The 14,717-nt window shown below is 42.5% G+C and overlaps 2 protein-coding genes across 12 annotated transcripts in view; one reads left to right on the plus strand and one right to left on the minus strand.

Annotated features, from left to right (window-relative positions):
- The window catches only part of slf1 (SMC5-SMC6 complex localization factor 1), a 34,779-nt gene extending 33,619 nt beyond the window's left edge, over positions 1–1,160 (minus strand). The window contains exons 1-2 of one of the 2 annotated variants that reach the window (XM_037097192.1): positions 1,118–1,160; positions 230–341 (exon numbers count right to left, since the gene is read on the minus strand). In XM_037097192.1, the coding sequence (XP_036953087.1) occupies positions 230–341; positions 1,118–1,119 (114 nt within the window). In that variant the 5' untranslated portion in view covers positions 1,120–1,160. Of the gene's footprint in view, positions 1–229; positions 342–681; positions 957–1,117 lie in introns of those variants that run through there. The other variant, XM_037097193.1, reaches the window with a different exon arrangement.
- Positions 1,161–1,175: 15 nt separating this feature from the next.
- kiaa0825 (KIAA0825 ortholog) overlaps positions 1,176–14,717 on the plus strand; it is a 128,616-nt gene continuing 115,074 nt past the window's right edge. For 7 of the 10 annotated variants that reach the window (XM_037097173.1, XM_037097182.1, XM_037097175.1 and 4 more), the window contains exons 1-2: positions 1,177–1,601; positions 4,865–5,001. In XM_037097173.1, the coding sequence (XP_036953068.1) occupies positions 4,871–5,001 (131 nt within the window). In that variant the 5' untranslated portion in view covers positions 1,177–1,601; positions 4,865–4,870. Of the gene's footprint in view, positions 1,602–4,864; positions 5,002–10,517; positions 10,661–14,717 lie in introns of those variants that run through there. The other 3 variants (XM_037097174.1, XM_037097178.1, XM_037097177.1) reach the window with 3 other exon arrangements.

The raw sequence follows: 14,717 nt of genomic DNA on the forward strand, positions 1-14,717 counted from the left end.
GTTTTTCATGAAACAAAACATAAACAAAATAGTACCGCAATATTTTCCTAACACAGCATTGTCTTGTTTACTTCCTTGTGTACACTTGGCAGTACAATGAAATGTTGCAGCTGCCATTAATAGGTCACTGGAAGTTTATTTGACATGTCATGGACTGACTAATAGAGACCTATCTGTCATAATGGCTAATAGCCTTGGGTGAGGTGCATCTTGAGGGATCTCTACTCACTGAGCCACCTATGTATTTTCCACCCAGCTGCTGGATTCCCTGAACCAAGACTCTCTTCTTCTCACAGTTCTTGATCCCGGAGATCTGGAAAACATGGGTGCTGCTTGCCATCCTGACGAGGAAATTGAAGAATGAAGTCTGTAAAATGTCACTTCTACGTAAAATACACACGCATCAGATCCGCCTAGGACAACACTCCTGTAAGTCTTGATTGACCACAATACTAGGATTACTTGTTTAGGGGGTTGGGCGTTTGCATTGCCTGAATAACACATCATCTTATTTGGCTGTTTGGGGGAATAATAAAAACCTTCTGATTGCACTTGTACAGTCTCAGAGTTGACTTGATCACCAATAATCTGGGTTCATGATCGTTCATCAAGTCCACGTCCTTCACAAGTTCATAGTTCAGTATCTATTTTCATGCACTTGTCTTAAAAAACACTTGGTACCTGTCTCGTACCACCGATGATGACTCTGTTGTCCCAGTTACGTACGGGCGCGCCAAAACTCTGACCCTGACACCGACATCTAACAACGTGAGCAGTGATTTTTTTTCTAACAATGTTCAGCGACTTGCTCTAACAACATGCTACCACAGTTCGCAAACAAACACACGACGACTTCTCGCATTAGCGTGAGTAAACGGATGATAGTTGTAAATCCTCTCGTGAGTTCACCACCCAACTGCCATGTGTTGACAGTCTCACGGCGTAGCTAACTATACCGCGGAGGGGAAGACATTAATATAGTAATATCTCAATTACATATTAGCATTATCAAAACGACTATTTTTTAAAAAAAAAACAACAACAAACAAACACGTTAAATTTTGTTTGGGAAAGGTGTCTCGTCAAGTGTTTTCTACTTTAGGAAAACTCAACGTACATATTCGTCACTGTTGGTCAGTCCCCCCCCTTGGTTCTCGTCCTCAGTTGGACTCTCCCGGGAAGCGGACGTTTTCACGGAGCTACTTCCGGGTTGTTGTCACGGACGCTTTCTGTCCCCGGAAATAACCAAAATAACTGGATATCACAGAGCACTGATTAACTAACGGGATCATTTGATCGATCGATTTCAGTGTTACCATTCTAACAGTGAGGCTTCACGTGAAACCGCACGGCTAATGACGAAACTGCGCGGCGCAATTTTCAGTAACGTTCAGTGACAACGACAGATAAGCTTCCAATCACAGTCACATCATTTTATTACACGCTGAACTGTCTTTACCGTGTCATTGCAGCTATAAGAGGCTTCCGCAGACAAATGTCAGCAATAAGTGACGGCAAATGATGCTGGTCATGTTTTCCCGACCTGTAATGGACTAACATAGTATCGAGAGAAAAGGAGAATATAAAGGAGCGTGTAAAAGGTAAGTTATGTGTTTATGTGACGTAGGCGCCATGTGAAGCCACCAGGTGTTGTAAAAAGATGGAGGTGTCGGTATCAGTGCTGCGCTGTAGTGATGCTTCGCTACAGTACCGGCTGACCGCATGCTGTCAACTAGCAGGTCAGCACAGCTCTGCATTCACTGTCCAAGGTACTCCCGCCCTCCTTCACCTGTTGCTCATATATATGTTAAGAATACAACGGAAAAGACTATGAGAAAAATCAATCAGAAATTAGTGATATTATCAAGCACTAGTACAGAAGTGTTAAATATTAAAAAAAAAAATACAAAATATTTACATTAAATAATAACATTAAATAAATATTTCATTAAATAATATTACATTGGAGTGATGGAACACACAGACTTTTATACATTGTTTGAGCTCAGTAATATCAAATGATGTGAAAAAAATGATGTGGCTCCAGCTTCTCAAATGGGATGATTTTTTTGCTGTCTTCTGTTTTATGATTGTAAATTGAAAACCATTTGGGTTTGAGACCATTGCTTGGCCAAAAAACAAGAGGTCATACGATTTCACTGAAGGGGCTGGTAACTTAAGATGAGTGTTTTTTAACTGTTATCTGACATTTCACTCACTAAAAGATTGATCACCTATCATGCAGCTATTATTATTGTTGCAGCCTTATCAACAACTTATGATGTGTTCATTTATTTTCTCCTTTCATTTATTTCTTCTCAACAGATTTTCATTGTCTGTGCTGATATCAAATACAACCATGCAACCTTTATTTTTTTATGGGGTTGTTGTATGACAATATTGTCTTGTTTTTCAACTTTTGTAATTGACTCATTGCTCAGGCTACTTTAATACTGTTGAAAGATGATGATAATTCCACTCAACAGCAATGGCAAGTGATATCAGGATTAAGTCATGTATTATTCATTCCCTCAGTGTAGGCTAATCACATAGGCTTTATGTTATGGTGATGCCAAATCTGTTGCGCCGCAGTTTCTGAACGGTCCTACACAACATATTTTAAGAAGACATTATGTCCACATATTTCCCTGTGGTAAAGAAAATAAGTGACCAATATGTTTTAACAAAGTTAGTGCCTCCTAAATTGAGCAGAAACGTCACAACATCAGATCTGAGGAGACTCGAGCCCATCTCTGAGCAGACAGTGCAGGAAAATCAGTCAAAGGCAGCCCAGTGCAGCAGGACCACATGGTTGCATGGTGAAGCCATGCTCCCCCTGGGCATGCATGAGATAGTTCTTCACAGTGTTGTGATCTGAGAAAATGCACCTATTTAATTTATTATGTTCCCTTTACAGCCGACTGTTAGGTACACCCTTTAAAATAATGTTGACTTTAACTTGACATGCTCTAAGTGGCTTTAAAGCGGCGGCCTGGGGGACGCGCTGCTAAATATTTCAGGACAAACTCATTACTGTAAATGGGCCTGTGTGTTAGCCTAGCTGGGGCAGACAGGCAACAGCAAGAGAGATAGGACAGTGATGTGTGTGTGTGTGTGTGTGTGAGAGAGAGAGAGAGAGAGAGAGAGAGAGCAAGAGTGTGTTCCTTCCCCTGTTTTAATAGCTGTGGAGTCGATGTCTCAGGCAGGCAGCGTCTCAGTGCCTGGCCCACTTGTCCCTGCTGCAACACAGTGAAACACACAGGGGCTCCTCCAACATCTGCTTTGTAAAGAGCTAATGACAAGACAATGGAGACCAGATGATTTAAAGTCTTGTACTAATGAGGCCCCGTGTGCTGCTTGGAGAATCCTGACACACTCACACTTACATGTACACACTCATGCTTAAGATAACAGATGATACGTTGGCAGACCAGGAGGTAGACACCCAGCAGACAAGCAGTGTACACATTCAGACCTTCTGTCCATCTGTTTGTCCCTCTTTCGTACACATAAAAAGAGGGATGGCATTGAAGACATACACACACACATATATATATATATATATATATATATATATATATATATATATATATATATATAGACACTATTCAAAATGCTTGCACACTGTCTGGCTCATATAATTACAATGATCAGTTCCTAATCCATGGATTTAGAATCTTCTCCTCTTTCAGCGCATAGACCCCTTCTCAGACAGTGGCGCAGAGGGAGCATGATGATGAGGGGAAACAGTAAGGGAGAAGAAGAGAGGGAGAAAATAATAAAGGACAAGCTTAACTGGTGAGGCTGTCAGCGGAGGAAAATAATATTTGTCCAGCTGGACAGGCCTCCCTTTGTGCAGGCTAAATGAATGTTGAGCTTCCTGTCTGCCCTGTCAGGGAGAGTGGCATAGACTGTATGCAGCCACGAAGAAGCGGAGCGCAGTGCGGGGAGCTGTTTGGAGTTTGACAGGGATTATTAAAATCAGAGCAGATGACGAGGAAAGGGGCGAGAGGGGGAGTGTGAGAAAGCCAAATTGACACAGACACTCTCCATTACCTTCCACTTGACTCGCATTGATGACAATGTTGATATGAGACCCAGCAACGCAGCACTGGTGTGGGATTGGCTGTTAGCATGAGCGTTAAGCACCACAGGGTTGGGGGGGGGCGGCCCCTCTGTTCTGCCACATACGTGAGGAGATGAGTTGTTTATTTAAAGCCTTGACTGAAGAGCATCTCACCTCATTGTTTATTTATTTGGTCTCGCTCTTTTTTTCTTTTCTTTTTTTTTTTTTGCAGCGTTAACTCACTGTAGTGTCAGTAGGTGGAAGTGGTTAGGAGGCTGAGGCAATGCATTTTGATCAGGGGAGGTCCTCCTTCTCCAAATGACTTTCTGAGCAAAGAGGAGGGGAACTGGAGGAAACAGTTTCTGTTGATGATAAGCTTCCTGTTTTTCAGGTGTTTCGGGCACAATTGATTTGTGGTTCCTAATAAGACTCCTGTTTGAGGAAATTTCAAATTATTATGGACACATGACTGAGTGTGTGTGTGTGTGTGTGTGTGTGTGTGTGTGTGTGTGTGTGTGTGTGTGTGTGTGTGTGTGTGTGTGTGTGAGTGTGTGTGAGTGTGTGTGCGCATTCCGCGTGTGCGTTCAGCTTCTTGACAGACAGCTGTGATAACACAACACTCCAGATCTCTGTTATTTGGTGTCAACCTAAATTGTTGATTTAATCCTGACACCAGTGCTGTCTTTCTCATTATTTAGTTTTATGAACTGGTACTGTACGTGTCACGCATAGTGTTTCTGATGTTACACACTAAGATCCCCCCCACCCTTTTTCTGTCTGGTTTCCTTGTTCATGCAGGGCGGTATGGAGTGGCCGGGGGATTTTCCTGATGACCATGCCTTTGTGGAGCTGATGGTTCCTGGGCTTTCCAGTGAAATGGACTTTGATCAGTTCCTCAAAGACACAGAGGAGAAACTCAATCTCAATGCCAACAGGTCAGTCAGAGTAAAGGATATTGTAGTTGCATCCTTCCTTTAAATGTCTTGACTCCAGGCTTTCCGGCAAATCAGAATTTGCCAGTTAATGGCTATTTTACACAGACAGGTTGCCATCAGTATGTGATGAAGAGGCACTTATATAATACTTTATGCACATTTTTATACACTGTTTTATGTCACTGTATGCCAAATTCTTTAAAACTGATATCAAGAAGCATAGAATCAACATGTAATTCCTGTACCTCGCTTTGATATATTGTTAGATGTTTGACTTACTATCCACCTTATTCCTAGTCCCCATGATACCTTCATTTCTGGCTAACACTTCTAATGCTTCTTCCCTCAAAGACAACCCAACAAATCATGAATTGTATCAAATTGTGTGATACTTTGTGATTCTCCCCTGGAGTCAGAGAAACAAAAGCACCAACTATATTTGCCCTTTTCTTTGAATTTTTAAGCGTTCCCCGACTTGTTTTACCTGCTTTTCCATCACTTTTAGAATTTCAATTTCACGATGAAGCCAGATTGAAATTAAGTACAGTCCCAGCTGACGAGAATAAGAAGACACAGTAAAGTTTTTAAAGCAGTCTGTTTTTGAGGGATTATTTCTTGACAAGGCTTTCCATTACTTTCTGTGGATCTCAGGTGAATGACAGAGAGCAGAGCGCAGCATAATGCACAGTTTAGTGCGAGAGCACAACAATGGAACAATGAAATGAATGTTAAACAGTAACGTTGACAAAACCTAATTAAAGCTTGGTGTTTACTTTGATGGATTACATTGCCTCTCATAAAATTTTCACTTCTGCTGAAGTTGTTGTTCATACTGTACAAAGATTAAGGAGGAAGAAAAGGCTTATTCTTAGGTGGGAAAACAAGCTCTGATTTTTGTTTATGCTGACTGTGTGGAGACACTCGCAGGATAATTTTAAAGAGAGGAACAACCTGTGTGACTGACAGGCGTAAGAAAAAAAAAAAAACCTCTAGTAATATTGTTTACACTGACAGCAATGCCAGCAGTGTTCCAGAGGTAGAAATAAAAAAAAAATTATGATTAAAAGCTGAAAGGCTAAATCCATATTTTTGTTTGTCTGTTTTTCTTTGCTCTTTACTTTACTCTCTCTCTCTCTCTCTCTCTCTCTCTCTCTCTCTCTCTCTCTCTCTCTCTCTCTGCTACTGTATGTCTCTCCTGATCAATCCAAAAAGTTCAATATGGATCTCCTCAACTTGCCGCCCCCGCCCTCCTCCCAGTGTTCCCCTGTGGTATTACTGGTAGGCACTGCTGTAGCAAAGACAAATTCAGTAACACGGGCATTGCCAGCAGCCTGGTTACTGTCTGAAGCTAAAAGCAACCATGACCAAAAAACGCCTGTGTCAGTGATATGAAAAGGCAGAAGGCAACAGCCGCTTGCATTGATGAGTGGGCAGCTTTTGTTACTTAATGATCTAGCAGATAAAATGCTGTTTTTTCAAAACGAGTCCTGCCAGTAAGGGGGAACACATATCAGCAGGGAACATACTTAATGACAACACACCAGTGCTCTCCACTGATTATTGTCTGTTCACCCTTGGTTTCTCTCATCCTTCACCTTCTTTGCCTCCATCAGCGGGGTTTCGTTTTCTTTTGCACTGGAGATTTTCCCCAGTTGTGACACCATAACCAAGGGGATGGTGACCAGGAAAACAAAACCTTTCTGGTACTGGTTGCACAAAGGCAGGCTCGGTTCCTTTCTGCCATATGCAACCTGTAGGTATTTATAGGGAACCAGTTTGTACGCATATGGTGTCATTTTTCTAAAGGCATTACACTGTGCAATCAGTATATACTTCAGAATGATAAGTGGAAGCAAAAGGTTTTCTGCTGTCAGTTTAACTGAGTGAAATCCCTGGTTGAACTATCCAAAATCAGGTTTTTCTGCTGGAAAAAAACATTCTTGGCTCTTTGCACAGATGTCTAACAGAGCATTAATTGGATGTGCGGCACAAAGACAGGTGAAGTATTACTGTGGCAGTAGCGTGGAGGAATGAAAGGAAAGATCATTACTGTAGCCGCGTGCTCTTGTGTCTTAAATCTGTTAGTTAAACACAAAGTGGGATTACAGCAGACTATGACACTAACGCTAAAGTCAGCTTCCACGGCCTGCTTGTACAATTCAGGCACATATGCAGGGTAGGAAAAAAATATGCGAGTTGACAATGATGGTCTTTTCACTGTACAGTCTGAGATGCACAAAAAAAAAACTCTCCCCGCTGCAGTGTTGTATAGAGTGCATAGCCAATACACTGAAGCACGCATGCCTTGGGTTAGAACATTGGATAGCGCACAGGGAGAAATCTGAGCAGGTGCAGGTGTCCGTAGTCTCTCCGTGTATCTATTGAATTTGATCTGTTTAACACTGTTGAGGGCTTTCACTGACATCACATTGTTCATGGTTGCACTCTTCTCATGGTTGAGCTGATTTGAAATAATTGAATTCAGATTCATAAAGAGGCCTTTATCAAATTTTAAGACTAATCTTACAATGTAAAATCTAGGGTCATTTGATAACATAAACTGTGAAACGAATCTTTCTTGCTGGTTCAGATTTATTAATTACTAGATCAATCTTCTCATTGTGTGTTATGGAAGAAAGTGCAGTGCAGCAAGGTTTTTTTTTTATTGTAGTGCAGTGTAACTGAAGACTGAAATATAGACGACTGTCAATAATGGTAGACAAGGATAGTTGGAGAGCACAAATAGATTGATAAAGAGAGAGACATAAGGGGGAGAGAAGAAAAAGAGAAATCTATATTTCAGGTCTTTTATCGTTTTTGGCGTTGTGAGGCTGAGGGCAGATGATGAAGGACAGGCTAAATGTAGCAAGTGAACAAAGCCTCACTCTGGCACCATTAGTGTCTGGGACTCATCCCTTCGTCACTCTCTCTCCCTGTGTCTCCCTCCTCTTCTCTCTCTTTCTTTCCTTCCTCCTTCTAAATGGGAACATAATAATTGAAGATTCCACATCTTGAAACGAAAACCCTTGGGTAGGTAATTCAAGGCTTATTACCGAAGGCCGGGCCATTTTTCTGCTTTCTAAGCATTAAAGGGTTATTTTGTGTTCCTGCAGATGGGAGAGGGATAACCATTATGAGAACAAAGCGTCCAGATAATGGAGAATGGGGCTAAAAATAAGGCAATCCTCCTCTCGCCGTGGGGGACCACTGGTCAGTGTCTGTCAGGCTGCAGCCAACTTCCTCCCAGACTACTTCAGGACAGCCCTTTTACTGCCGGGACACATCTAGGCAAACACAATTTTGCAAGGCCTCTCTTTCTCTTCAACCAGGGTGGGCTGCAGACATGCATGTACCCACACACACACTCCTTGCCAGCTCCGTAAGCCTGGAGGGAATGAGGTAGAGGGGGTTGGGGGTGGGATCCATCATTTCCACCCCCTCTTACAATTCACCCCTAAAAAGTGCACACACCACAAACACACACACACACACACATGCGCAGCTCACTCACCTGCTGCCTAATTGACTTATCAGTGTCTGGGACAAATTACGGAAGTGGAGGAGAGGAAAAGGAAACCGAGAGATGGAGGAGACAGAGCTGCCCACACCCCGTGAAGGACTTCAACCTGTTTATGGGTCAGAGTGACTGGCCTGCTCCCAGTTCTCAGATGTCAGAGATTTGCCTAAGAGCTGCTCCCTAATTGCAGGAGATTAAGATAGGCTGACAACAGAGCCGGCTCCCCCAAATTGAAATGCTGCAATCCATCAGTTTTCATCAGTTGGGACAGTGGTGCGGCACAGAGTTGGGCGGGGAGTGGAGCCGGGCAGTGGTGGGCCACCAGGAAAAGACCTCTAATGAAGTGTCAGCGCGGGCCCGTAGAGTGCAGACAGGCCTCTGGTTTCACACTGGCAAGGCAAATGGCTCTCACTAGTCGCCTGCCAATCTTGATCAGGATACAATATCAATACTTTTAAATTTGATTCTGTGTGAGTGCTCCTGATAATCAGGACTCTGCGTACGTGTACAAGCAGCCAGCGTTGAAAGCCTGCCACAGTCAAAGTATCGTGCAAGGTTCCTTTTCAGTGAACAGAAATACTGATCTGTAGTCCTGGCAGTATGTACTTGATTTTGTGTTTAGCTGTGCGTGACACGTGTGTTAAGTTAGTATATCAGCTGTATCGGTTCTCTGGTATCATTGGCTGGGCCGGGGGGCTCGGGGGGCTGAGGACTGAGGGCACTAAGTGGGCGACAGGCTGGGCCAGGACGGGATCTGTTTTCAGCCGGTTCATTCAAACCCATTCACTCCTTTCCCCCTCGCAGAATGGGGCCCTTTGATGGAGGAGATATTTGGTTCTCAGGCGGCTGGTTTGGCACTGACTGGAGCTGGGGCTTATTTGAAAGGGATCTTCCTGCCCCCGTTGCCTCCAGCCCCCCCACCTCCTGTAGGCGAGCTGAGCGGAGGGGAGCGGAGCGCGACAGACAGACAGCCCCACAGCAGCCCACCCACACTAAATTAATTCTGACAAGGAACTTAAGATAACGTCAAAGCGCTGACTAATCGCGGGATTGGGTTTCTGTAAGTCAGGGAGCTGTGAAATGTGCCATCATATCTAATAAAAGACCTCCGGTTGTTCCCTTTCTCTCTCAGCGGTGGTGAAGGTTGGGGGGGGTGGGGGGGCACGGTTGCGGTATCGACTGTCAAACTAGACCGCTCTGAAAAACAATTAGATTTCACTTCAGCAGTGAGGGTGTAAGTGTGTGTGTGTATGTGTATGCTTGTGTGTCAGTTAGGGTAAGATGACTGACATGTTTGTCAAGAGGCCTAAAGAATCCATTCCTTCCAGTTTCCTCTTCCTCTTTTCTCATTCTCCAGGTCTTTTGTTGAGTTCGGCTCCGGCGTTTTTGCCATTACCGGTTTGTCCATTGTCGTCCTTACTCGAAAGTCGAATGGTTTTATTTTCTGTGACTCCTCTGTTTTCCACCCATTTTTGCCTTCCTCTTCTCTCATTCTCTCTCTGTCTCTTTCCGCAGCGTCTGAGCTGCTGGCAGTGGAAGTCATCAGATTCGGAGCTAATCCTGCCAAGTTGATTAGGCTGCAGGTAGCTTTTACACCGGCGGGCAAAAGGTCGCAACATTGTAGAGAGCTGGATGGACTTCTTGACACAGACCATCCACATTGACTTTATAACTTACAGCACAAGGCCCTAAGGAGGGGTAATTGAAAGGCGAGAGTAAAGAAAAGAAAATTAGGAAAGTAAGAGTTTGGAGGAGAGAGAAAAGTAGGAGGCGGAAACAGAGAGAGAGAAAGAGATTGTGCAGGCGAGGCTTGGATGTATCTGAGGAGGCAAGTGCTGTAGCTGTAGCCATTACAGTACATTGTTTTGTCGAGGGAAGGCAAGAGTCAGATGATGAGGAGTGGAACAAGAGAAAGAGTTTGTATCCTAAAAGTCATTCTCCTACCTGTCCTCGTCTTTGGCTTCGTATGGGTTTCAAGTTGGCAGTCTCTTTCTCTCAGGTCCACATGAGGCAAAACTGATCCTCGGAGACTGCACACCACACAGAGTACAAGGCCAACAATGCGGATGCCCTATAGGAAGCTAAATCCAAACAGGACAAAGGACGCACGGCAACACACAACTGAGGAGGATGGCCTGCCAGGTGTGTGGCCAGTTGCATAAAATAGGTTGCTGAAAGACATATAAACTACATTATGCACAGGCTCTGAATGTATCACAGCTACCATGCTACCAATGTCAGCTGAATATGCTGTCAAACTTTTCAGTTAGAAATAGTATGTACACAGAGCTGTATCACATTAATCAGCTAGTGAACCAATTCGTCTTTATGCTAAGTGTCTGTGTCGCAATCTGCCACCAAAGTTAAAAACCTTTTGATGTAATCGATGTATTTTCCTCAGACGAAACTGAACAGAAGACAGAAGGAGTTTTGCAAAGAGTTTGACAAATACATCAGTGATAAAATTCAGTTAAGTTTCAGTTAGTTTAAGCTTTGCTTGATCCAGCTCAGTTTTAGAATAGTGTCAGGTGTCAGTATAGTGTAGTTTTTACGAATTTCAGTATCTGTTTTACATCTTTTAAATGATATTGGTGGTATTTGTCAGAAGCAAGATTTGGGAAATTCAGAATCTGTTTTACAACAGAAAATTGACAGGTACTTTAACTAAAGACATTTCCTTTATAATTTAGTGTTTGCATTTTCCATTTTTTTAATCTGTATTTCAGTTGTCCTGTTTTTTTTTACTCTCATTTGAGTTTTTGAGTTTGGTTTTAGCTCCCTATGATAACCTTGGTTCATATCCGCAGTGTAGTCTACTTCCGTTCTCTGCTTTTAATAAACTTCAGAGAGTGGGTGAAAAGTGAGCTACAGATGGAAGCCCATTTGAAACCTGCTGTCTGTGTGAAGTCCTGGGGTTGAGCCCAGAACGAACATCCATGTTTATGACGCGCTATAAACGCACATACAGCGCTCTGTGCTGCCGTTTCAACTACAGCCGGGTTTTCATTGCACTGCATGGCATAAGACAGAAATCTACACCAAGAAATTTGATTGAGAAAGTGTCTGAGTTTTGCATTTATTCTTCAATGTATATTTCTTCTTTTTATGTTTTGCCTACTCTGAGTGACTTTTCAAAGAGGAAAAGGAAGGTGTTGTTATTTTAAGTATCCAGAACTACATTTTCTCCGAAAGTCATTGCCATGCTCTCCTTAGAGAAGGCAGAAAGTCAGAGGTCGCACAAACAAACCAGCATCTGAACACTCCTTTGTACTGTTTAAAGTGGTGTCTATTAATTTTACACACAGTGCCTTCAGCAACCCTGAGCCACGCTGGTTTTGCTTTGACCTTGCTGAAGCTGTGTTTTACAGCTAGTGAGCTTTGGGCAAGCATAGTTAAGAGTTTCTGCTCTCACACAGTCTGTCACACACTGAGGCAATGTCTTTCCTATACAGTGTTCAGCCTCTGATATACAGAAACACAGACACACACACACACAGGAGGAAGGCGAAAAAAAATGAAAACATGATAAAGGCTGCCTTTAATGAGGGGTTTGATAGTTCCGTGTAACAAATACCGCCTGGCATCAAATCACTCCGAACAGACAAAAACGCACCCGCTTCATAATCAAGGTTTGTGTCAGTCAGCAAGTTGGTGTCAAGAGAATAAAGTGAGATGCATCATCTGGCCTGCCTAAAGAAGGTAGCAGAAGAGAGGATAGAGATAGTTAAAGAGAGAGAGAATGATAGTGTTCAACCTAGAGGATAGCAGTTTGTAACAGACTATAACATTTTATCCCCTCGCGTTTTTCCCCTCTGAAACCAAAGTGTGTCAGATTGAACGGTTATTTAATGTGTTGCCATTGTAAGACATCTGGATGCGTTCATGGCCCAGGAGCAGGCAGGAGGCAGTTTATAGACCTGCGGTAGGGGATGAGCTGTCTGATGGGGAAATGGCACCTTGGCTCTGTGTCATGTGTGCTAACACAGAGACACAGACAGTTGCACACGCACACCTAGTCTGCAACTAATTCCTATTGATTATTTAATTGAATATTTGTTTAACCGTGTAGATTATAGAATGTTTAATGACCTGACAACAGGCATGACTTAGTCATCAACTTGCCCTTTATTGGAAGAACTGTAAAAACAGTCAAAGGTGTTGTGGTCATAATATCAAGGTTCAATATTTAAAATGTGAAATAAACTTTACACCATGATGAATATCAGATCTATCATTCATGCGTTTTCTTTTCCTAATTGACTGTTGTTGATTGAACCGTGATTAATCGAATGTCTGATGATCTATTGCTGTATGCACTCTACCACACACACATTCAGACAAAGAAAAACACAGGAGCACAGTAGCAGCATTCGCAACACCATAACATGTTTAATTATGCAGGTACCCAGGCCTATGCACATACACACACACACACACACACACACACACACACACACACACACACACACACACACACACACACACACACACACACACTGCCTTGCATGGACAAATATATATGCATTGATTTGCATGGAAATGACTAAACATGTCGAGCCCAAAGATGTCATTTCTAATCTGTCATATTAAAGGGAAAACTGATCGCTGATGCAGTCGGGTAAAAATCAGAAGAGCTGTGTTTGTGTGTGTGTGGGGGGGTGAGGGTGTGCGCGCGTGTGTGTCGGGGGGGAGAGTAAGACATGAGACGGCAAGAAGCGTGTGTCTCAGATGTCTGCTGATGCCTGTAACGCCACTTCACACCAGATGCTTAGCACACACTCACACACTGATATATCGATGTCTTTGTTCATTACTGTTGATGCTTCTGTATCTGTCTTCTCACGGTACGGACACTGAATGAGAGTGAGGGAGAGCCAAGTGTGATGCGGTGTGCAGGCACGTGTGTGTCTGCAGCTTGGTGTGAATGTGTTTGTGTGGCTGTGTTGTCCCTGTGTGTTCCTCATGCCGCAGCAATGTCTTCATTTGGGCATGTTTGTATGACCGGGCTATACTTAATCTGTCAAGTGTCTTCCTTTTAAAATGAAGACACTGTCCCAGCAGATATTGACAGTCAAATGATTTGTCCAATCACGTCTGGGTACGGGAGCAGCTGTGTCTGGTAAGCATGGCATATAGAGATATTCAACACATCCTCGTACCTCAACAACTGAATAGCTCAGTTGTCAGTGTCTCCAAAACTACATATATATATATCACCGGTCCCAAAACAACATGGCCATAGTAGCACATTGCAAACAAGTACTGGACCTTCATCGTACAGTCACAGTTTGGTTAGCTAGGCAAGAAAACACCTCGGTTAGGTTTAGGAAACCATTCTTGTTTGGGTTCAAATAAAATAAAGAATGCACTTATGTCAACTAAGTAACTTGGAAAGAACATCTCACTCTTTGTACTGCTTCTTTTTTAATCCCTGTTTTAGCAGCTGTACAGTCACTTGACGAGGCCACCCATAATAATACGGCGTAATACGCTCTTTTCATTTTCGACTATTACAGTCTATCAGATGGACCAGCTCTAATCCAAACCTTTCATAAATGGAACCTGACCAATGTTACAGTTACAGATATACATCGATATCATGTATATGTTGTCTGTTATGTGCTGATATGAAAACTTCCCAGTAAAGTCTACTGTTGAGGTCATTTAGTGCAGTAATGTTTATTGTTAAACTGTAAAATATCCTGCCTCCATTATGTATGTATTTTTGTCATAAGTTTTTCACAGCAAAAAAACTATGTTTGTGTATATATTCTGTACACATTAGTATGTATTTGATTTTATTTAACATTGTAATATCAGTATCAGCAGCCCAAAAGTCAAGTATCAGTTTGGCTCTAGTCACACAGTAAACAGGGCCATTTTTTTTTTTTTACAATACCATGATGATGTAACTAAATTTGGTTTAAAATGCCTTCTTTCTGTGTAGTTTACTCACCCCTGTTGTTGTCAGAATTATACAAAAGCTGTGAAATACTTAGAGTCAATTTCCTAAGGTAATATTTGATTTATTTGTAAATACTTTTGTGATGCCTCCATTTAGAACAATACAATATCTGCATTCAGTAGTTGCGAATGTACCAAATCTTTGCTAAAAACAGATTTGCAATCAGATTTTTAACCCAAGGCTGCACAGACATTCACATTTTAACAGATGTGTTTGTATGTGCTCAGTGACTTC

Source organism: Acanthopagrus latus, chromosome 5, assembly GCF_904848185.1.
Source record: "Acanthopagrus latus isolate v.2019 chromosome 5, fAcaLat1.1, whole genome shotgun sequence".
NCBI classification, from domain to species: domain Eukaryota; kingdom Metazoa; phylum Chordata; class Actinopteri; order Spariformes; family Sparidae; genus Acanthopagrus; species Acanthopagrus latus.